General features: G+C 36.6%; 1 protein-coding gene across 5 annotated transcripts in view; it reads right to left on the bottom strand.

The window, feature by feature from the left end:
• Positions 1 to 5,667: 5,667 nt before the first annotated feature.
• The window catches only part of DYRK1A (dual specificity tyrosine phosphorylation regulated kinase 1A), an 88,911-nt gene continuing 69,195 nt past the window's right edge, over positions 5,668 to 25,383 (bottom strand). For all 5 annotated transcript variants that reach the window (XM_087756676.1, XM_087756679.1, XM_087756675.1 and 2 more), the window contains 9 exons: positions 21,028 to 21,120; positions 19,964 to 20,152; positions 19,069 to 19,216; positions 15,356 to 15,642; positions 12,781 to 12,927; positions 12,258 to 12,398; positions 11,663 to 11,969; positions 11,219 to 11,343; positions 5,668 to 9,975 (listed from right to left, as the gene is read on the bottom strand). In XM_087756676.1, the coding sequence (XP_087612802.1) occupies positions 9,352 to 9,975; positions 11,219 to 11,343; positions 11,663 to 11,969; positions 12,258 to 12,398; positions 12,781 to 12,927; positions 15,356 to 15,642; positions 19,069 to 19,216; positions 19,964 to 20,152; positions 21,028 to 21,120 (2,061 nt within the window). In that variant the 3' untranslated portion in view covers positions 5,668 to 9,351. The remainder of the gene's footprint in view (positions 9,976 to 11,218; positions 11,344 to 11,662; positions 11,970 to 12,257; positions 12,399 to 12,780; positions 12,928 to 15,355; positions 15,643 to 19,068; positions 19,217 to 19,963; positions 20,153 to 21,027; positions 21,121 to 25,383) is intronic.

Here is a 25,383-nt window from a genome sequence, read left to right as displayed (position 1 = left end):
GAAAACACCTGAAAAGCATTGAAAAGAATGGGAAAAAAGAAGGGGAAGACACAGAAAGCATTGAAAAGAAGGGGGAAAAGACCTGAAAATCATTAGAAAGAAGAGAAAAGCAGGGACAGTCAGTGAAGGGAAAGCAAAGGGGGGAAAGCAGTGCTAAGCAACAGTGGAAAAGGAAGCATGAAAGACAAGCAGGAAAAAACAAGTGGGAAAGATAGGAAAAGAAGTCAACATAGTGAAGAGCCATGAAAAGAAGGGGAGGGGAAGTGGAGAAACAACCTGAAAAACTGGAAAAAAGAATGGAAAAGAACAGAAGTCAAAGCAAGGGGGGAAAAGTCAAAGCAGGGAAAAGAACGGAAAGCACCACAAAGAAGAGAAGGGGGAAACCTGAAAGACTTGGGAGGAAGCCAGAAGAGCAACACGCAGGGAGAGGAAGGGAAAAGCAGGGGAGGGGGGTGAAAGACCTGAAAAGTATTGAAAAGAAGGGGGCGGGGGGAGCAAGGCAAACAGGGAAAGCATGGCAGGAAGAACAGGCAGGAAAACAAAGGCAGGGAAGACAAGCATGGACAAGACAGGAAAAGCTGTGAAAAGACAGGAAGAGAACAAGCAGGAAAAGGAAAGCAATACAGTGAAAAGAAAAAGCAGAAGGACTTGAAAAGCAACAGGGGAAAGCAAGGAAAAGCAGTGGGAACAGCAGGGAAAAGACAGAAAAAGCAGGGAAAAAATAAAAGGCTGAAAGATGGGAAAAGGAGAGAAAAGCAACGGTTGAAAAGTATAGCCAAGTGGGGAGAAGGGCCAGAGTGGAAAGTAGGGAAGGGGATGGGAGTGAGAAGCAGTGAGAAAGGACGGGAATTTTGGGGGGGAGAAAAGGCCATGCAATGTTATCGTTTCTGAAGAGGGAAATGAACTACAGTTTCTACTGAGAAGAAAATGAAAAGGGTATTAAAATGATTTTAGCCAAAGTTACTATGTTTGACTTTTTCTTCAGACAAAAAGCTCTCATTGTCCTCATGAAAGAACTCTGAATATGATATTTCTGATTTTCAAAGCTCTGGCTCCCAAGATTCCTGGATTTGTCTTCCCAGGTCACTAAGGTTATGTCAGGACACGAACCTTCATACTGTCACTACATCAAAGTGACCTTTACAGACACACCTGATTTCAAGGCAGTGCCCCTGTAATGTTTCTACTTGTAGCATGTTTTGTTTACAGAGCAAACACCCCTTCACAAACACAGAGAACAGTATTAGCTCTGTGTACTGAAGTTACCAGACTGATGTGAGATAGCATACATAGAGTACAACAATAAAGTGGGTTATTCCAGTATAGAATAAACTTATGTACAGCATTTTTCTTGAAGAAACGCTAACTTAGCTAGTATACAAAAAAGTGATAAAATTTCCTCATACACAAGGCAAGCATTTTATACAGGCAGGAGACCAATTCAGATGAAAATAAAAATGCATGGGAGCTCTGGCACATTGCAGCAAAGAGGAGGAATCCCACCGGTACCAAACTGTGCTAGCCCCGCATTGGGAAAGACAAGTGAGACTGAAGCTTTGAAAACTAAAATTCCCTCAGCTTACTCTTGACTCCAAGGTCTCTGAATGGAGTTTCTTCTCTGCAAATTACAAAAGGGTTTGTTGCCCTGAAAATGCAGAATAGCTCAGAACATGCTCCGTTCAGGACTAGCCTTTCTGCCTGCTTTAGGTAAAGACAACTCCTCTTCATCACCATCCTTGCAGTCTCAATACGATTAACTCCGTCTACCAACTGTTGACGTTTTATGCTGGGAAGGAGTTGTGAATGGAGTCCTGAAAGAGCTACAAGTTGGCAAGAAAATCTGAAGAACGAGAGAGGCTTTGGAACACTGCAGCAAGTGGTACCGAGAGACCTCTTCTGCTGGTCAGAGGGAAGAAAGATCCTGAAGAAGGCAGTTTGGGTGGAGGGGTTTTCTGCTTGACATCTGCCATTAGGTTCTTCGGAACAAACAAGCTCAGCTTTTATTTTTTCATATATCATTTTCCAATCACTAACCAACTAATTGTCTTTTGACAGTCAACATCTGTCACATTAATCTCCTTTCCTCCCACTTCTCATGGGGAGACCTACAGGAGGTGGATTTGGTTATTAATTTGTATTGGCTCATCTATGCTACTCTTCTTTTTATTACTCAAAACCATACGGAATACCCGTAAGATCTGACGTTTCAAGAAATTCTTAACATCTCAGCAGGACTCATCTCTGTGATGATCACACAAAACTGGATTTGAGGAGCAATGTTTTTAACCCTTTCCTCATCATGTAGTTATTTCTTTAGGGACCAGTCTGTGGATTGCCTTGTAAATTAAGTCAAATTTCTTTATATACACACTGCAGAAAGTCAGCACAGCAGTAGGAAAGCCAGAGTTCTTTTTGAAAAACCCAAAAGAAAGCTACCAAGCCAAATCTTCAAAATTATAAGCATACCATTGCTTTAAGCAGTGAGAACTGGCTGACACTATGCAGAAAAAATAAATGGAAAAATGCAATGCAAACATGTTAAGACAACAAGCGTATCCTGCAGTCAAACATGCCAACTTTCAACACTCTTTAACAAATAAATGCTTTGAATTAAGATGTTGGTATTGGTACAAATCGTAACCAGCAATGCATACATGATTTAAAAAAAAAAAAAAAAAAAAAAAGGCAATTCTTCAGACTCAAGTTGCTTTTTCTAGAAGGAACAAAACTGCTCATCTATTGCTCCACTGGCAAAACAATGTCTTCCCAGGAAGTTTTCATGACACTCTACCAGGAGGCTGCAACAACGAAGAATCCAAATGGCTAATGTATTCAAGGGAGCATTGCATGTATTATAAAAGCATTCATATTGGAGACCAACATGTTTCTAGGAGACGCTGCAACACTGCCTTACGGTACACAATTTCATGAGATTTGTCTGTTTGCATGCAAAACAATGATGGAAGCAAAAGGTCAAAACATTTTTGTACTTATGTTAACTGAACAGCTTTAAACTAAATTTGACACGTAAGATCTGGTGTTCTAGAAAATATAATGCCCTTATAACCAAAACACATGCCAAGACATCACGACAATTGTATTCCAGGACGCTGGAGTTTGCAGCAGTAGGAAGCAGAAATTCCTGTTGAAGCTGTTCCTACGGAGTACTTGGAGACTAAGAGCTGGACTGCATGACTTACCAGAGATGAAAAACACCTCTTGCGAAGACGTCAAGGAAAGAGAAATAGAAGAAAATTCCAGTGTACTACATAAGAAGTTTAATTGCATTGCCTTGTTTACCTAAAGCCACATTACATTCTGTTCTCCAAAAGCCATCATCTACGTGCAGGTTTCTCAGTACTGGATTCTCCTGAAATTCAGACCAACTTGCCCCAGACCAGGATGCATCTGCTCTTTAGCATTATTAGAATTTGGTTTAGAAAGCCAAATCTGTCTGATACGCTCATCCTGAAAGGATTTATGACGTTTTTACAATAATGGTAGTTCTGTCTTACCAATAAGGATGTTATTAGCCTTAATTTTCAAAAAATAGCTGATGCTTTTTCTTATTTAGACAGAAAATACTGGGGCTGTTTTCCTTACCTGCCAGTTTTCTATTTGAGGTTTGCAGCTTTTCACTATGACACTGTTTATCATTATTTAGCTGGGATACTTTTCACTGTTGCTCACTGAGGAAAAATTGCTGGTTGTGAAACAGAGGAGGTCCTGCCTTAGGAATGAGGACCTAAGGCGGATCCACAATAAAACATCTTTTAGGCTATATAGATCCTGTGCCCTTTCTACTCCGTGGCAACAATTTTTTTTTTAAGGATGTCTTTGGTCAGCCTCACTTCCATTCTCATCCTACTAAAGACATGTACAAGTTTTAATAGATAATCACGCACTCAAAAACATACACTACTTGGGGTTTGGGGTTTTTTATTCCTACAGTTCTAAAACTCTATTTATAACATCTGCTGTGGTCTGCCTCTTTTAAGGTCTCACTAGGCTTTGCTTTCAGTCCATTTTAACCTATACATCTCAGCCCCAGTTAGTAAATACATTAAAATCCTTTCAGTTGCTTACATGCTGACAATCCACTCTATCCATTACTGCTGCTTCTGCCAGTCTGATCTCTCCAGCATACCCTTGTGTGGTCTGCTGTCAGAAATCAAATCCTCCTCCTTCAATTTAGCCTTTCTGAATCACAATAAAATCATCCCAACTTTCGTTTCTGCTCTCTTGCAAACTTCCACATTTGACCCAAGTCTTGCCACTTGATACACAGTCTGGATTCAAATCCACCTTGAAACAAAACACACAGCTGCATTCTAGACATCTCTCATGTTAATTACTGGAATCCAGCCTTCTGTGAAAAATGTATTTTCCAGTCAAAATAGATCCGTTAAGTCTCATTCAACACGGCCATGAAGTTCTTCATTTAGCTTCTCTCACATGCTTTCCTAGGGCCAAGACCACATAAACATTTCTCAGTCTTGCTTTCAATTAAGGTCTGCATGATTCCACTCCAGCTAAGGGTATTTCTCTCCCCTCCCTATGCTATTCTTCCGATTGGTTAGACTCCCTCCCACACAAAACATCCTTTCCATTCCAACCCTTAGCCTCTTCGAAATCTTCCATCCTCACTTTCCTTCTAGAATCGATGAACATTGCTTAAAGTGAATTAAATTTTCTCTCTGCCATTCAGCAGAGGAGCCTGAAGTTTAAAATTTTAACTACCACCTTTGTCTGGCTCATGAAGTATATCACATTCTCGTATCATTCAGGTCCTCAAGGATAGCCACAGTGACCGTCTTGTGCTTGAACTCCGTGATGCTCTGTAACATCTAGCATAAAACATAATAAACAACAGAAACTGCAAATCCTCCCAGGTCTAGGCAGATCATATATATTTGATAGGGCTAGTACGGACAACTGTTGAAATAAAAACAAGGCATCTTAATCAATAAGGAAAAAATAGTTCAACTGTCATTACGAAGTGGAGAAATAAATACCAACTGCAAACTTTTCAACATGAGGTTGCTTCTGTAGAAGCCCACAAAACCAGGGATATATAACAGAAAACTACAATTTGGCAAGGTGGCTTTCTTTGCTTGAAAGATGCAAGATATTGTGCAGTTCTAATATCCATCCTTCTAAGTAAAACACACTTGCCAGTCATGCTGGATCCCGTACAAACTATCCTCATGAGATCAACACTCAGCAATAACTCTACTTTGTAGTCAGTTATTTGTGTAACTTTGACTAGAAAGATACTTCCATAGTTCCATATAATGATGTTATTGAAATATATATTTGTTCTATAAATCAACACAACATATTCACCACTCTGTGTCAGAAGGTTAGAGTTTTAAGATTACTTCCTCATTAAAAAAAGATGCTTCTGATGGGTTTCAACAGGAATTATCTTCCAAGGTATTTAAGATTTTTCAGTTATCAAGAATAAAATATAAGCACATTGATGGTTTAATGAAAATAACGATGGCAGAGTGATAAACAATGAAGACAAAGTCACATCTATAGGTGAATCCAACCCTTCTGTAAACTGGTCCCATTCAGACATCATTATACTTACAGGATGGAAGACTACATCCTGGAAGAGCAGCAGTTCTGAAAAGGACTTAGGAATCATGATGGATAATCATCTAAATTTACAATCTTTTAATGCAAATAACTGAAAGATTTAAAAATGCAGTCCTTGGAGGTATAAACAAACAAGCAAAGATATAAACTGAAAGGTTCAAGAATGTACCTGCACATACTAGACGCACACAGCAATACTGAAATTACTACCAGCTGCCGTATGCAGTTCTTATGTCCACACTTTAGAATGAATTTTAAAACATCTGAAGTTTCAGAAGAGCCGTAAAAGCTTTAGTTAGAGATTTAAGGAACTCCATCTATATACGTTATTAAAGTTAACATATTTTTATGTGAATAAAGTGAAATAGTTTAAAACTAGAGTAGTTATTTGTTATTCTAATAGGCAGCTAGCTATCTGATGGCCAGCAGCTGTAACTAAACAGTCCTAAAACTGAAGGAGGACTAAGAGTATGGAAAATAAAACTAGCTGAATCACTCAAGAGACACGGAAAAATCCTCACACTTGAAGAATCTATATGAAAATCAGCTATCTTTTTCAAAAGTATGTTCTACTGCACCCAAAAGATACGGACTTCATGATGCAGAAATAACTAGATTGAATTCTAGGGATAATGGCATGCCAGTCAGATTATTTCACTACCATGGTCACTTCTGGCCTTAAAATGAGCTAGTCTGTAATAGGTAGAAAGCTGCAGTGCATATAAGAACATTCAAACTAACAGATGATAATATAAAGAACTCAAACTACAAGCACAGTCCATCAGAATCAAGCAGAGCTGTGTTCATACATCAATGATTTGTATACCTTGCTGTTTCAATTAAAAACTCAAAATTATCTGTTATGCCTCCAACTTTTACTTTCATATTTTTAAGTCTGTTTCAATGTATCTAATATTTACATATTATAGTATAATTATACCTACCATACCATGGCTTGGAGTAGGTTAATTGCATAGGAAGATTTACTATGTTTACATTTTTTCTTAAATTACTCTTTTTTTAAAAAGCACAGTAAAGAGTCTGAGGACAAATTATTCAACTGTTTATCATACATAAGACTGCATGACTATAATACAAAGGGCTTGTCTTTTCATTTAACGTTACAATATACACAGCAAGTCCGGACTAGATCTTACAATCTGAACACAGGTATTTAACCTTTTCCATGCTGTTTATGTTTACAATGCACAGAAGTCCTGTAACCAAACTGTGTAGTAAAGCACACAAAACTGGACTGTAACATAACACAGTATGCAGAAGCACTGGATTTTATGATTTCTTCTTTGTGTAGATATTTTTAACTGCTTTATTTTTTGGCGCTTGCTAAGGTGTGGCAACCTGCGCACACAAAAATCACCCAGATATTATATTACCCTTATATTCCTAGACAGCAGTAAGTACTGGATTCCTTTTTATATTGCTAAACTCAGCATCCTGTTTCTAAGGTGACAGCCTTCCAAATCCTGTAAACTTCTCTGAATGACTGAGTTTAAAAAAAAAAAAAAAAAACAAAAAAAACCCCAAAAAAACCCACTTTCATCCACAGGGTTGACGTGTCAATACAAAAGAAATATGGATCACTTGATTAAAAAAAAAATAATGATTTACAAAAAAATGGTAATCCCAAGTATTCATTCCGATTTACATGGTAGTCGGCTGCTGCATTGCCACTGTAAGTATAAAAAATTCCACCTTTTAGTCTGAAAAAAAATGACTTAGCCGCATGGAATTGACCAGTATGAACTCTGAATTTTCTGCTAAATTAACTTTTAAAAGGGCTTACTGGCAGAGGTAGATCACTGCTTCTGTAATATATAATGGGCAAACAATGCTCATCTGGGATGGGCAATCAATGAATTACCCTTATTCTTTCAAATGTTTTTCACGGAGCTTTTACTTTTCATATAAATAAATCTCTGAATGGGCCCGTAAATTTTGCAACTGCCAAGCTGACTGTGTTATATTAAGGCAGCATTACCCAAAAATTAGGCACCTGTTAAATACAGCCTGCTAACCTCAGGTCTCATGTGAGTGTTTTGCTTTACTCAGACTATTATTTTGGACCTGCTCATGCAATCAAGGTCTTGCCTTCAAGTTTACAATTATGTTAATAAGGAATACAAGAATCAACTGCTGGTTTCATAGCTTCTGGATCTAGTGTCCCTTTTACCTTCAGAAGCCTGAACACATTTATAATGTAACAGATGTTATAGTCTCGAAGTAGATGTCAATCTATTATGTTCAGTACACAGATTGCTGTAAATGTATTGGCTATGAATTCAACAACAGTTCCAGTTTTGTTTAAGCAATAGTACAGCCATAATTTTCAACTGACATTTAAAAATGGTCTAGTTACACCTTGTGTCAAAGTGCAGAACTGCTACATTATTGGTTACAGACATCTATGTGCTATAAAAACAGCTTTGGTACAATAAATTATCAAAAAAGAAAATAAATTTTTGTAAAATTCACAGCATAATTGTGAGGCAAAAAAGCAGTCACATAAAATTCTGCATTTTTAAAAATGTTCAGGATGAACAGAAGACGTCTTTGTGCAGAAGTAATGGTGGAGAAACCACGTGCCGAGAAAAAGCAAAAGAAAAAAGTAAAAAGCAGGAAGGGACACAGTTGTAGCTATTTCCATCAAACGCAAACCACTACTCCTGTGACCTTCAACCAATAAGGAAGTCAACTTTATGACACACGCAAAGTGACCTTGCAATACCTTACAATAAGTGGGTCACAAAAGTCTACTTTAAAAGAAAGGCCTCTTGAATTACCCATTCTCTGTGTTTTCAGCATTAAGGACTGTCTGCAAAAGCATGTCCAAAAGTGATTGCATCTGAAATGGTAGGCTCTTCTAACTTAAGAGTCCAAATCCATAAGGCCAAAGGTTATCCCAAAGACCACCACTTAGACCTCCCCAGGACTGGCCAGGACCGACCCGTTGATTGCTTCTCAGTGCACCTCAGTTATGAAACCAGTCATATTTCAATACTAACTGACTGTGGTCTCCAAAATATGAGACCCACAGAATCCCATTACAATTGCTGCTTTGATCCTCAGTAGATTCAGAAAAGGAGAGTTCTGATCACCGCCACTTAGCATGCTTAATGTGCCTTACAAACTCCATTACAACCGTCCCTTTTTACAGCTGAAGAATATATATTTGTGTAATCTGAAGGTCCCTCTTTCTTACAGTACTGCATTTCTGTGCCCATGTTTGTTTGGGGAACTAAAAAAAAAAATATATATATATATTACTCACACCCCTCCCACCCAAAAACTTCAAAGGGCCTTTTTATAAATCATGTGCAATGCCTTTAAAAAGAAACTAGTTTGCAACTACAACTAACATTTGAACAATAACCCCTGTTGAATGAGACCAAATAAAAACCCTCCCCAAAAAAACCAAACTATGACTAGGTTGTGGCAAGTTAAAATGGGGGAAGCAAAAGGTGAACACCACTAAGCTATCCGTTACGGTGGGTCCGGACATGGCTCTTAAAAAAAGAAAAAAACAACCAAAAAAAACCCCAAAAAACAACAAAAAAAACTTCATTGTCCCTTTGCAATCTTTTCAAGTTTAAAAAAATAGTCAGCTTTGCCCTCCTGTAGCGGTTCAGTGAGTTTATCTCCTTCTGATTCAAGCAGCTTTGCACTTTGTTTTTGGAAAAACACCACTTCTATAAAAACACACAAGAAACAAACTTAGTTTCAGTTTAGTCACGAGCTAGCCACAGGACTTTGCTGAACACAAACTCCTGTCATGGGAGACTCTTCTCTATCAATCCCTTGCCTCATTGCAAGGTGTCCTTCAGTCATGTAATGAGCAGGACCTGTATTAGCAGAAAACTGGTACGTTGGATGTCCAGCTATGCCAGTTTCTTGGCGCGGATTAGAGTAGACTGTTAAATTCATGTCCATAGCTCCATTTTGTCCAAAGTCCAAGGTATTAGCAGCCACTGGGCGGTTCTGATAGGCCTGATTGCCTTGGTTACCAGTAGAGGAGGAAGATGTAGAGGAAGAAGTAGTTGAGGAAGACAGGGATGTCATGGAGTGGTGACTGTGGCCCACCTCCATAGAATCCTGGGTGGAGGAGCTGTTTGTTGGAGAATTGTAGACCCTCGGCCTGGTCCGGCTACCCAAGGCTTGCTGTCCATGATGATGGTGGTGGTGGTGGTGATGGTGGTGGTGGTGAGAGCTATTTCCATGATGATGATGTAATGCATTCTGTTGTTGTGGGGTTACATGGAAGGTGGTTTCTTGAACTGGATGGTTTTCAACAGTGACCTGTGTAGGAGCTTCAGTGGCTGTCCAACCAATTGGAGGAGGAAACTGTTGTCGAACCTATGTTAATAAGCAAAATAAAATTAAAATGCTTAATCAAATCTGTCCATTTGCAATACAGGAGAGAGATTAAGTTATTAAGGTCTATGCTAACTTTTAAAAAAAATAACCGAACCTTGCAGTTGCAAAATTATTCTAAAAATGTAAGCATGTAGTTAAGAAGCATTTCCAACACACTTTTCTAAATATACCTTAAGAAAAATGAGTTCACATTCTGGATGCTTTTTTCAAACAGTTTAAGTCAGTCCAATATGTGACCTTACTGTCAAAATTATGGAAGCAGCTTTATGTAACAGTAGTATTAAACAATATAATATTTGTACACCACCTAGAACAATAAGGCCCTGATCTCTGACTCAGGCCTCTGGATACAATTAGCATACTAAGCTAAATTAATATGTTGTGCTTTATATCTTTAACAGCGTCAACAGCATTAGAGGAGTACTACCCACTTCTCCGGAAGAACACAGCTGATTAAAGATTATTATAATAGCAAGGTCTAGCTAAACATCAATTTGTTGCACAAACTAAGTTGTCTACTTGGGAGAAAAAGTTTGGTTTCTGTCAGATGCAAAGAAGCATGTATGATCTTTTATTTTCTTGTGAGTATAATGCTTGGAGGCTATTGCTTTACACCTGTAAAAGTGATTCTACATCTGTAAAAGTGATGAACAGAAATGATAAATTACTATCACATTTCAGTTTTATTCTTCCAGGAATAAAACAAGCTAGCATACACTGATTTATATTTTTATCTGTTCTGTACTAAAATAAAAGTATTATTGCATTATTTGTAGTTAATAAATGAGTTGTTGCTTCTTTCCAAGAAGTACTGAATAAACACTAATTCAGCCAATAATAATGTTGGTGAAGTACCTGAACACCATAAAATGGAAGTAAGAACTCCCCAGGAGTCCACTGAAGTACAAGCTAGTTCTTCACTGGGTTGGAAGATGAAGCACTGACAGCTCCACCTGACTTATTGCTACTGATTCAAAACCTTCACCTCTGCAGAATCTATGGAAATTTTTACAGCTACCTGCAGTACTTTTGCCTAAATGACTGACCTAACATGCACAAGACCATACAAGAGTTGGGGGTAAAAAACAAACCAAATCTGATACCTAGTTCTATGTCTAAACCACTTCATTCCTGAAATGGAAGTGTTAATTAAATTTTAGGGAATTAATATTCTCAGAAAATTTGTATAAATCAAACAGACCAAAGCTCTACTTAAGCATACCTGTGGGCTGTGTGTTTCACAGTCCATAGCTTGAACAGCAGCAGTGAAGTGTCCACCACTATGTCGATGCTGGTGTGTGGGGTCTGACCGTGCCCTTCCACTGTTGCTTGTTCCAGAAGATCCACCTATAAAATTATAACATGCACAATAACTAAGAGACACAAAATTTACAGTAATCTGTAAAACAATGACAGCATGAAGATATTTAAACTGCTTCAAGGTAAAAATACAAGACCTATGATAATCACGCACATTTTTCCTCATCTGCTTTTAATATTTTTCTTGGAGCAGTTACCTGTTCCAGCTGATTAAAATAATTGTTTTGATGAGTATGACTGACATATTTGTTTTTTAACAACAACAAAAAAAAATTACATTTATCTGGGAAGGAGTCCTTTGATGTGATTGGGAAATATAATTCGTTATCTGTTAATGAGAACTTACCTGAGCTTGAAGATGTACTAGAGGTGGTTCCTGAAGACTGTGACTGCTCCATGGCAGGACTCGTAGACACACTGTTACTTGTGTTTGTACCTTCGTCTGCTGTTTTCTTAAAGAAACTATGCTGTAGGGCATAATAAGGTTGAATTCGTGTCTTAGGGTCATAATCAAGCATCCTTAAGATGAGGTCTTTGAACTTCAAGTAGTCAGCTACAGTATGACCCGATTCCCCAGCACGACGTCCACCTGGTCCTCCTGTTTCAACTCCTAGTATATTGTGAAGTTTACGAGTTCCAGGTGGTTTGTATTCCTGTTGGGAAGTTAGAAATTGCTTGAAATCAAGTTATATATTAAGCCTTGGATGTGCATAGTTTAAACATGCCATAGAAGGAAGTCAGTCAAATAGAAGTAAGAAACTATTCAACACTAAGGAAAGTGTTATTTAATCAACCTGTCTTACAACATGGAACAATAATAAACAACAATAAACCTACATTTTCAGTAAGGCAAGATGTAAAGCAAAGTAACATCTCACCATTTTTTATATATATTTTTTTAAAGAGACAGTCCATATTCTCATCCTAGTTATGTAACCTACCCTTTTTCCATCTTTGGTCTTCTTCAAGTTCCAAGTGCCTTCTGGCAACTTCTCAAAGAACTTTCTTGCTTTTGGTGCTTGGTCAAGGATGTGGGTAGGTGGTATCCCCAAAACTTCCACTATTTTATTCATTTGATCCACCTGTTCCAAACAAAGAATATTTGTGAAGAACATGTGACAGCTGAGCAGTGTGACAGAGTGATATTCTATAGTCACATGGGAAGCAAGTGTTAACTACCCAGCCAAGTTTTAAATTAATTGTGAGTTTAATAAAAAATCCAATATGTACAGAACAAATTAGTGAATAAGGAGTAAGGGGGGACCCAGAAACAGAAAACTATTAACAGGCAATTTAGAGTTCTGACAAAAGACATTGCTGTCATTGATGCATTGATGTTTATTCATTTTAGAATTACTACACTTCCCTAATTTATGCATTACAATTAAACAGATGAAAGTCATGATGACAATGAACAACAAAAAAAAATAATCAAATTACTTGTACTGTAATATAGCTACATACCTCATTTGCCCCACTAAAAAGAGGCTCTCCAGTGTGCATCTCAACTAAAATACACCCAAGGGACCACATATCAATTGCAAGATCATAAGGCATTCCCAGTAGCACCTCTGGTGATCGATAAAAACGACTCTGGATATATTGGTATATCTGAAATAAAAGCATCTAAAGGTAATACACAGCATCCAAAGAGCACTATTATGACTCTGTATTACAAAACAGAACTACCATGAAATACATTTTCAGTGTAGGGAAAGCCAAGGTATCAGTGACACTAAAAAGTGTCTATACATTAAGTTTGTAAAAATATGTAAATGTTAATTCTTAAGAAAATAATAGCATTCACACTCTCACAAAAAAAAAAAAAAAAAGAAAAAAGAAAAAAGTGCAGATTCACTCATGATGACAGTATTTTACACTTTAGGGTTGATAAGTGTAATCTCAAGCAATTACAGGTAATCATACAACAAAATTTTAGTCTGGTATCACCCAAAGAAAAAGTATTCCACAAGCCACATCAGAATCACGTAACACTTCAGACAAAATCTATAGTAAAAGATCAAAAGCCACAATTATGATATGATGAAATAAGATTAAATTATCAGGTCATTCCAGGAACTACAAAATGCCACACGGAAAAAGGTAACCTCCTTCCACCCCCAGCTATCCTGCTTATTTCACAACACAGATAATTCTATCTTGATTCTAAACCTGGAGACTGGCTTACCCGTAAACAAACAAACAAAAACCCTTTAGAAAAAAAAAAAAAACTCCAATACCCTTAGCAAAAAATGAACCAAACAAAAAAATACCCAAAACAGAACCATACTTTATATTCTAAGTAACATGCAATTTTATCCAGCACTTTCCACAAAATACTGGTATTTCCTTACTGCTATTTAAGTTAATTTTAATAAGGAATTACACTAGGTTTTTGTATTTGTGCTTCTTAACATCTCAAAATTATCTTATTATTGACCTAAACAATCAAGACCTCATTTCACCTCCTGGTGTCTTCCTTCACCCCGGGCTGAAAAGTTTCTGGTTTATAGCAAAAAGTCCTTTTATTAATCTGAATGTACATCTTACCACAGCTTTCAATATAACAGTCAATATTCTGACCCACTCTTCCCAAACTTATTATGGGAAAAAGCGATGGGGTGCTACTGTCCAGCCCCAACTCCTCAAAAAAGGATCAGGGTACTTCTATTAAAGTCAGGCCATGAAGTTTCTTAATTCTTCTCATAGAACAATTTCATCTGCAGTATTACCAGTCAGACTTCTGAAACGTCATCTCTTTTGCAAACGTTGCACATTTTTGGAGGTTTTTTGGTTGGTTGGTTGGTTTGGGTTTTTTAACACCCAGCTTTCTCAAAGCAAAAACATACCATTCACAAATTTATAGATAAAACCGCCAAAGGTACACAACTGACTGGGGAAGGCTCAAAATCCTTTTTTCGAAGTAACTGAAGTCTAACTTTTTTCTATAGAAGTCCTCCTTACCTCTCTAGCTAACAATTTTTTTTCAGTGCGAACAACTAAAGCAAAGGCACCCTGAATGGAAGTGGTCACTTGCTCAGCCAAATACAATTCTTTCAACCAGGAAAGAGTCTATTTGTACTACACTATAAGGCGCAAGCTGAACAGCACATTCTGATAAACTTTTCAGTGAGCAAATCGTCAGTACAAATCAAACACTTGAGGAATAGGATTCAAAGCTCTTCCTAAAGAAAACAGGCTTTGGCATCCAAACAGAATTATTTATGATCTTAATATATTAATAGCTAGGTGTATATATTTTAACATTTCTTAAAGCTAATATAGTTAATTGGCTATGCTGGATAGACTATGCTCAACAGATTCTAACAGCTCAAATAAAAAACACACTCATCTTCAAAGTACATGAACAACAGGACACAAATACAAAAACTTTTGGACAACTATTTAATAATATAGATCTATCCTAATCTGAAGAACTGTCGACAGAAAGCAATCTGGCCCCTTGTCCTGGAAACGCTTTGCACATATGCATCTTTACTCGCAGCAATACCACCACTAAACTCAATTCAGTCTTTCCACAGTTGCTACAGTGTTTCTAAAAATAGGTTAGTTATAACCAGTATCTTTAAGAGCCAGCTACTGCACTGTCTAGGCCCTCAAATATCTTCTGTCTCCAAGGCACACTAAATAGAGGACATGCTAAAGTGGAAGGAGTAATACATATGGCATAAGAAAATAATAAAAGAGTATTTTATGTAACAGCACTGCAGACTTCTACAATCAAGTACAATCAATCATTCTGCATTAACACGGCATAAAAAAGTAACCAAGGAGAAAAGAAAGATGGAAAGTTTATCCCTATGGTGAAAGTTCTACTTTCTACTACGGCATTAAGATTCATATTTGAAGCTCCTACGGACTGTTGCTCTCTAACACCCTATGTAAAAAATAGTTACTATTTCACTTAAGTCATCATTAATAAAGTTTAAATTAGCTATCTAGGTATTATGACCTAAAAATATTAAATTTTTCATATGTATCTAACAGTAGCATAAGTAGAATTTTTACTAGTACTCACCCTCTGTCCAAGTTGACATGAACTGCCAAAATCAACAATCTTGATAGCACTTCGTTTGGGGTTACAGAGCAGGATATTCTCAGGTTTTAGGTCACAGTGAATGATACTAAGTTCAGGAGTCGCCAGAAAAAGCAATGCAGTGCACATTTGCTGTGCAAATTTTCGTGTCAGGTTCAATGAGACACCTCTGAAGTTGGTGTTCCGCAACAGATCATACAGATTGTAGGACAGCATTTCAAAGACTAAGCAGAGATGGTTTCGGAACATGAAGTGGCGTTTCAAATGCACTTTAAAAAGAGGAAGAAAATAATTAACACATATCCTGTGTGTAAAGTATTAAATACTAATTACAACACAATGCTTAAATATTTTAATCAATATGTAGGAAGCTGACCTGTGAGTAAGATAATACAGTGTTGCTTTTTTTTCCTAGATCTATGGTTATTTACAGAATATTGCTGCCATGCCTAGGGTACAGGCAGACATTTTACACATCTGAATTGTCCTCAGGTGTACCTCAGTAAAGCTATATTAACCAAAAAATGATTTAAAAGATAGAAGAGAGGTTTTTGTGGGTTTTTTTGTTTTGTTTTTCAAAATAAGCTATCACTCCCCTATTAGAAAAGGCAAACACATTTGTTGGTAAATAAAAATATCAGCAAAAAAGACAAGAAGTGCAAACTGTGTAACACAACCTTTGTTACAACACTCTTGATCTTTTTCAGGGGAGAGTTCATTTCTCCATGCTCCTAAAGCTAAAACTGTATTCAAGTCCAAGCAGATTGGAAAAAAGTGCACATACAGCAGCATTCTCAGCAGTAAAGCAGATATAGCACTTTAGACTGAATTCTTTATTAGAAAATTCCCTTACATTTACAGAGAAAATATTTGACTGTCAGGTTCATTTAAAATATACTAAGACATTACTGCAATTTATAAGCTGTGATTGATTACTTCAGTTAACAAAACTGATCAATATCCCAAAGGCACTATATTAATTTCAATCAGGCACAATCTCAATTTATGAAAGCAACCAATCCAGTCCAGATTGAATCAATTTTTTCATTAAATAGGTGAAAAATTAATCACATTAATCTGTTTAGAGGCAAAAAGGGTTTATCAGTCTGCCAATCATTCAGGTTGGTTGCCACAAGTAAAAGAAAATTGAAATAGGAAAAATACTTCAGCCCTCAGATAAAAAGGAACGCACTTCCCTTTTTGTCATAGTAAAATCTTGAACCAATAGTAGCACAATGAGAATTCAGACTTTCAGTTAAGGTCATTACTTGGTGTCCTATGGATTTTTTTTTCTCCATTATCATAAGCCAGTTCTTCATGTGTCCCTTACAACTTACCTGTAGCAATACCATTTGCTTCCACCCCGATACCAGTTCTTGCAATACATAATTGTCTAGACCTTTCCTATTTTCTCATCTTTGCCATATTTCCACTATCCTCCCACCATGAAAGCACCAGCACCTTTTCATGTCCTTGTGGTCTTCCTACACTTGATTCCAATTCCTCCCCACACCACCTAAGCTTACTGGACTTGCCAACTTGGCAAGAAACACCACTTACTCCCAACTGATTTGTAACTACCAGCATGCTACTGGCCAGCTAGTACCGCTTGCAAGCACCACACAGCTGAAATAGTTTGGATAAGAGCTGAACTTGCCACATCTTTCCTTCAGTGAAGACATGACATTTGAACATTTCTCCTCCATTTTGCCACCAGTTTTCACAAAACTTGAAGACCTTAACGCATTCTTACACTTGTGTTAGTTCTGAAGGAGGCCAGTCAGAAGGTTTAAAGGTACTAGAGGAGATCTGACAGAAGCATAAGCAGTTAAACTTTATGTCCTTAAAAATCAGGCTACAGCGTATTTAACCCATGTTCTCCCTAAGTCTACATTCGACATCACACAGTACATTGTAATACTTGCAATGTTTTCAGCCTTATTCAGTTATTCTCAGCACCATGTATCTGAAAGCCTATGCGAGGGTAAATTGTCCGCATGTCCTACAGACAACTTATTTTTTACATTAATATGCTGAATGCTTCAATTAAGTCTTGTTGCAAAAATATGTTCATAAGCAACTGTCCCTATACTTATAAATATTTTCCAGTGAAGTGCCTAGAGATCTCAGTTTTCCATGGTCAGTTTTTGCCCAGCATGCAATACAAGGTACTCATTCAAAACATCATCTGTTTGGGGTTTTTTGATCTTTACTGATGCTGTCATGTTCATTAAATACTGTGTTAAATAAAAGGGAAACTATTCAAATATACCCTAATAGATTTGGAAATCAGCTTGAAACAAGCCTAAAACAAGCCTAAAATCACCTGCCTGAGCAAAGGCAGCATATATTATTTCTCCACTGTTCAAAATTATCAGAACTTTTTTTTGCTTTTTTTGTTTCAGCACTGCTCTCTGTATAAAGCCATCCTGCCTTAACTCACAGAGGGAGATTATATGATGTTTTGGTCCATTTCATTTTACCTGATGTTACAAACAGACTCTAAAAATTTAAAATTCCAAGAGCTTATTTGATGATGCCTATAGTGTCTTTATTTGCTGTGTATTAATCTGAAACTGCTCATGTCTTTAACGTTCCTGAAACATCTTTTTGACTTAGTATGCTGTGGAGTTTAGATTTCGTTCAGTGTAAACATGTTATTAATAAATTTAAGTTAAAAATACCTTAAAAACTTTTACACTGAATACATAAAATGTATTCTAAAGATAATATTCTACAAAACAAGTTAAAAAGTAACCCAATACTCATCAGGTAATTTAATACCAGTGTATATTAACATTATTTCAAAAGTTTCTTTCTAAACTACAGAAAGAAAAATTAGTAATCCAATATATACACGCAAATCAGAAAAGCATAGCTGTCAGCATTTCATCTTCTACGAACTAAAGGATGATTAAAATCAGTTTCATTTTCCTTAATCCCTCTGTTTCATACTTCTCCATCTCTCTTTACAACATGCCGTTGTTTTCCTTCCATCATCTTTTTGCCCAATTCTCCACTCCAGAGGATAGATGGGATTTAATAAACTTTTTACACGAGCTGACTTAATTTCATCATTATTCTAAAGTTCAAGTAGCATTATAATAAGTCAAGGGAACAGCATTCCAATCTACAGGAACCATCAAAATCATAAGCTCTAAAATATTTTCTGAGCTATGAATGGGCAAGTCTTAAAATTTACACAAGTCTTATCTCAGTTTTGTTATACAAAATTTTGAGCTTTTTAAATACACACGATCAAAAACTAATGATGAAGCTAGCCATAAAACTATTGTATAATGCTGGTTTACATTAAATATGCATACTCTTATCCATGACAGTTCTGAGATATTTAAGATATATTCAAAGTAGTGAAAGAGATGCAAACTGCCACAGATCACAGCTTCTGTGGAAAAGCTGGTCCATATCATTACCTTGAAAAAGAAAATTCTACAAAAGATCGCAATGCTACAAAGTAACAAGTCTGTTATCCCAAATAATTTTATATATTCTTCCTCTGGATCTGGTCCTGTTGCAAAGCAAACTGGAAAATTTGCACTAAATAATATTAATAATTTTAAAAGCTGTGTTATTATTTTCATTTCTTTAGTACCAGAAGCATCCTAAGCTATATAGCAAGATCTAAAATATTCATAATTTGATTAAATAAAAATGAAGAATAACTATTCAAATACCTATATAGTACTTCATCTCAGTGTCATGTTTGTTCATAAGCTCAAGCAGTCGCACTTCAATCTGGGCTTGGTTTAAGAAAGCCTTCTTGTTTTTTATTATTTTGATAGCCACCCACTCCTGTTCCACTCGATCATAAGCCTTTACAACCTGAAAGAGAACATCAAACACATCAGAAATATCACTTGAGTTTTCAAAATACAGCAAAACTCACTTTCTAAACTTACTTCACTTTCTGAATTCAGAGAAAACGTTTTTAGAACTTTTGTTCTTTCCAGTTAAATTTCTTTTATTAAATTTCTTCTCTTACATGATACTACAATAAAGCCACAATTGATCGTGTGACGTTTATTGCAATGATGTCACAAAATAGAACTCAGTTCCAGTTCAGAAGCTCCACTGAGCTTCACTGAGGCTTCACTAAGGGAAGCATTATATCCAAATGCAATTATCAAATAATCAAAAACAATACTGTAAAATGACTGGCAAAATCTGTGAAAAACTAACAAAAACAACGAAAGAAAAGCTCCATCCTTCTTCCAGCCTTCTTCTCAAGCCTTGCCTACAGCTATGAACAGTCAAAACAAACACTAAGTAACTAGCACCAGACTATTGTTTAAATTTAAAAACTCAAGCTAAACAGCTAAAAATGTGAACTGATAGCAAAAGGCTGAGGATTTGCTCATTGCAAAATGCTTTACCAGACGTACATACTGAAGTATATTCAAATGTTAACTGCAGTAACAAGAAACGGCACAAAATATGTCTTGAGCAGCCACTCAGTATAATAGGTTTAAGTAAAAAGTTTAATTCCTAAATGAAACAGGAATACCACTTCAAATGAAATGCATATTATGATTCACATGAATGATAGGTTGCTCAGCTGATACACATTACCTGTCCAAAGGATCCTTTGCCTATTAAAGAGTCAATTTCATAACGATCCATCCACTTCTCTCCATTTTTTACAATATAGTCATAGTTGTCATCATCATAGCCATCATTGTAAACTTTTCTCTCCTTTTTGTGACTGGAATCATCTCCTTGGCCCTGCTGATGCCGCCGTTTTTTTTTTGCATAGTAAACCTAAACGTGAAAAGTATATCGCTTAAGAGCACTTTTTAGAACATCAGTTCAATAAAGAATAGTATCAGCTTTTATAATCATGATACCTAATCCTGTGATTTTAAAATGCAACTTCTACTACTGGAAACAACAAACAATCCTCTCCTGCTATCACTCTATTTGAAGTCAAGTCATTATACCAAAGCAAAGGCTTGATGAATAATTTAAAAACTCCAAAAGCAGATCTAAATAAATGTACTAATAACACTGATCCCTGGAGTTCATAGGTGCAAAAAGAAAAGATACAACACAGTACACTATACACATAGCAAAATTAAAAATGGTAAGTAGCCTGGAAACCAGAGTTATCAGTTGCTCTTTCCACAAGACTGGAAAAGAAGAATTCCAAGGAAGCCAGTAATCACGGCAGAAATTCCTTCACATTCCCTACAATTGCCAAAGAGTTAGTTTCTAACTGATGCTTTCCTCTATTAACCACATAATTTTTGTGCTTTACATTTGCCAATAACATTTAAATAATTTAGGGAAAACATTTTACTATTTTCCTTAAAAGTCCTTAGACACATTCATAAAGGTTTATAGCATGAGCTAAAAGAGCATTTGTGCCACTTGTACTTCCTTATCATGCAACAGAAAAGCTCACCATTTGTTTATAAAACAACAGAAAATAAATTCCAGGACAAAAAATTTCCTGTGTGCTGGACAGAAAGCAGGGCCATGGCATCAATGATCTCAAATGAGATGTGAACAACAGAGAGAAAGCTAGAATTTTTCTTATTTCTTCATGAGATTATTCATAGAAAATACACTTAATAATGTACTGTAAACAAAAACTTCACATCGATACACATTACAAAGATAGCTGAAGCCGTTACCTCATTAATATGCTTGTATGTTTTGATCAAATCTACGGAGAGTTTCCTCAATGGAGCAGTGGCTGGATCACGGAAAGTTTGGGGCATCCGCCTCTGTAATATGACCATATCATAACTTAGAGTAAAAGCTAGGACTTTAATGATATATTTACTACACCAAATCGTGATATTCCTCACAGAAATGAGTTATTTCATTGCAACATTTTTTTCTTTAAGCTGACATTCAAAAAAGAAAAACAAATACAGGAATCAGAAGAAATTAACAGTTAAGTTACTTTTTAATATATTTAATTAATTTTAAAAAAGAAAGAAATCCCAAGATTCCTGCCTCTCCTCCCATTATGCCTAACAGGCTTAATCCCAATAAACAGTTTTTCCCTCAGTTAAAAATACAGCTCCTTTGACAACAGAGATTCTTGTTGACATTACTCCTCTACCTCATGACTGATACGTGAACTGTAACTGTATTTAATGTATAGCTGCATTAAAACCACAAATGGAAGTTAACAGTAATAACTACTGGAGAACTGCGGCAGTTTGCCACATTTAAACTGTATTAAATTCCAAATAGAAAAAATCCCTCAGGTCTACCATGCTTTGCAATATCCAGGCCTAAATCTAAATCTAACCTAAAGAAAATCTAAAGAAATCTAAAGCATGCACATGAACACCATACCTACTTTCAAAGTTTTAAAACAATGCCCCTGGAAAGGTAGTTATGTTCCTCATTTGTGTCTCCTAAAATTGACTACATTTAGAACAAAACCATCTTCAACAGTAGGCCATTTTTTTGTATTGGTTTCCTGAAGGAACAAGACTTATGTGTGATAAAATTATTTGTGTGCCTTTTTTTTCTTTGCACACATACGCCACATAAACTCTGGATCTACCAATCAACTTCTATTTCTCCTTAAGATTTGGTTGAAATCTCAGAAGATAAAAGTTCCTGAAAAGATAAAGTTCCAAGTGGCAAGCTGGAGGTGAGTAGTACCCCAGTAAAGAGAAGGCAGAAAAAACTAAGTCACAAACCATTTCGTTTGGCTAAAGCTGACTATCTGCTCAGCAGACACTTACTTAACAGCACAACTGTACCACCAGACAAGCTCTGGCAACTTCTCTGTCTCACCCAGTGCGAGTGTCAGATGGGGAGCTAGGAGAGCGAGCGGTGAGGTTAGTGTGACTGGTCCCCTAGCCTGCCTCTCTCTACTCCCTCTCTTCCCAATGACAGAAAACCACAGGGCAAGTTCAAGCAATTCCATTGGAGAAAAGCTTGTTTCATGTATGTAAAAGCTTCTTCTACTTCCTTACTCATTATTAAGAGGGTTAGGTGACCGAGCACCACCACGCTCAGCCTTACAACTCTCATCTCCCATTATCTCATGTCATGCCATCAAATACGCTCACGCTCATAACTCTCTCCGCTTCCAAGCGCTTAATCTCATCTGCTGCCTCCTATTACAGCTAAACTGATATGCAGCCTCCTGCAGAGCTGAGGAAAAAGCGTAAGCTGTCAACAGAAATAGTGAAACTGGTTTTTGTATCAGTATTGCTGAACTAATAAATGAACTTGAAACGCGTAACTGGTCCTCTATCTTTTACGGCATTACTTACTACTTATAATGGTGGCTGTGCAAATAGCTCATTTGTTTTGCTCAATAACCAAATAAAAAAAAATCAGGTTGAAGTGATCCAAAACAGTTCTCACAAACAGAAGCGATAAAGAGAGTGTGCTTCTGAAACTGGACCTGAACTCAGGTACCCAAGCAACCTACTAGAAAGCTAAGCCCATGCTCTCCTCTGGTGGATGTGCAGACCGCATGGGGGAAAAAAAGAGAGCACGAGCAAGAGAGCAAGACAGCTAAAGACGCAAGAGAGCTAAAGAGAGGGGAGGAAAGCCAAGACACTACCAGTAAGCATACCGCATCTGCATGAGGCTGGGACAGGTACAAAACTCAGTGGAGCTGAAGGCTCCCGAAAATGGCAATTCAAAACTTTGATGCACACCACTCCAAATATGCCCACGTAACATTTTTACACCCCTGCAAGACTGCTGACTTGTGGTCTTTGTGATTAGGGAATGTTTCTGAGAGACTATGCGATACAGTTAAACTTCCCTCAGGGAATTTTAACCCAAGTCATGCCCTCGGTGTTTGTTCCAGTCAATTAACTTTTGGATATGCCCACTATCATCAATTTCCCTTAAGCAGGTTTACCAAATTAATTCCTTAATTCTCTTTTATTACAAGCACAACCATTTTGTAAACATCACGAAAGTCTGTTTCAGAGTTTCCTAAACAAATTATTTGACATTTACAAAACATTTTTGTTTCTTCCTTTCATCTGTCAAACAAATGAGAACCATTAAACAAATCACACCTATGTACGCTCTCTTTTGGTTCTCTCCCACGGCCCTGTTGAACAACTAAACAGCATCTAGTCCTAATCCCAACTGTCACTGTTACAGGCTTTTAAAATGCAAGTATTTCCTTCAAATTTCTTAATCTGACTTAAACAGATTATTGGAACACGGGAACACTGGTAGATTTTGCTGGTAAAAGAAACCATGCTGCAGTGCACAGATAGTGGCAGGGACCAGTCTCTGTCCTAGGCTGACATGACCAGCACAGGGTCTCCGTTACGCAGGTTACAAGTTTTGAGGAAAGAGTCAGTGTGGAAGAACTCCAAAGTTCAGATCAACTATTCAGACATAAGGTTGCTCTAATTTGGAAAGGGAATTTGTAGGACAAGGATTCATGTTTATTTTCTAAGTCAAATTTGCTCGCTTACTTAAAAAAAAAAAAATCATCTAATTTCAACTCTGAAATAAGCAGCGGGGGGGGCAGGATCTAATTTCTTGCTCTTCCCTAATCATAAATAATTAAAATTCTGCAGGCTACTCCTATGCTGCTTGCAGCCAGTACCTTATTTGAAAATTGTGCTTTTAATTGTGCATTTAGACGATCACACATTTCTGAGGACACACTTTAACCTGTACAAACTTTTTAACAGGTACTATTTTGCCGTCTTGGGTTCATAAAGTTTTGGGTGGGAGAGGAGAAAGAATCAACCTTTTCTTCCTCCCTGTGTTACATTGCAAAATTTGTAACATTCTCTTCTTTTTCCAAGATCCTTTAGGAGACTCTTGCTCCCTTCTTCCTGATGATGGAAGACTATGGAGCAAAGTGGTCATTATCCATTTTACACAATAACACTCTCAAATTCTTTATCATTGGGGTAATACTCATTTCCCCTCTTGGCTTCAAAGAATGCTCAACCACAAAAGAAGAAAAAAAAGAAAAGGAAAGAAAAAAGAAAAAAGAAAAAAGAAAAAAGAAAAAAGAAAAAAGAAAAAAGAAAAAAGAAAAAAGAAAAAAGAAAAAAGAAAAAAGAAAAAAGAAAAAGGAAAAAAGAAAAAAGAAAAAAGAAAAAAGAAAAAAGAAAAAAGAAAAAAGAAAAAAAGAAAAAAAGAAAAAAGGAAAAAAAGAAAAAAAGAAAAAAAGAAAAGAAAAAAGAAAAATACTATTGCACAAGCTTCAGTCTCTATCTGGTGGCCAGACAGCAACACTGCAACCTCAGATCTTCCTGAAGATAGAACACAAATCAAAAGATATGCTTGTATTTCAAGACTGCGAGACAAGAAACTATTTTCATTACAATTATATATGTCAGTAAATACCCATCACGTTCTGACTGGTCCACACTTAGGCCTCAGTGGAAACAGTACAGCTACCTGGGATGGTACCATGATGAAAATTACATTATAAGTAAGGAACTGAAATTTGATTTTCTTACCTATTAACCAAACACACATGACAGTGCTGACAAGCTACCTGTAACTAGTCTAAACAAAGAAGAATCAAATAAACATGAAAAAAGGCAACCAAGAGCCCCGCTTACACATACTCAGCACATCTGAGACAAAACATGTTTTAAGGAAACTATGACTTTTAATTCAGGTATGTTATTTAAACTAGCATTGCCTTTGAGGTTTAATGAATGAAGGAACAGACAACATAGTTCTCTTTCTTTGGACATATGCTTTGTTATCTAAAAAACAGATGGCACTGTTCCTCACTAAATGATTATGGGAAATTCTGAGCAGATATACTGTTAATGGAATGCTTTAATTCAGATTTTTTTTAAAAAGAAAGATTCATCACCATTCACATTCATTAAAAAAAAAAGAAAGAAAAAAAGAGAAATTCTGTTTGCATACAGTACATGTTCCATTTTACAGACAGAATAAATAATGAAGATTTTATACTGTAAGGGTAACTTTTAGCAAGAATTCCAATTGTAATGACCTACTTAATAGGCTCCCATACTAAAGAAATGAATGGACCGGTCACTCCTACG

The sequence above is a fragment of the Nipponia nippon genome, unplaced genomic scaffold (assembly GCF_047370975.1).
Source record: "Nipponia nippon isolate SJK-2023a ecotype South Korea unplaced genomic scaffold, ASM4737097v1 scaffold_2, whole genome shotgun sequence".
NCBI lineage: Eukaryota > Metazoa > Chordata > Aves > Pelecaniformes > Threskiornithidae > Nipponia > Nipponia nippon.
This window is presented reverse-complemented; position numbering and strand designations above follow the sequence as displayed.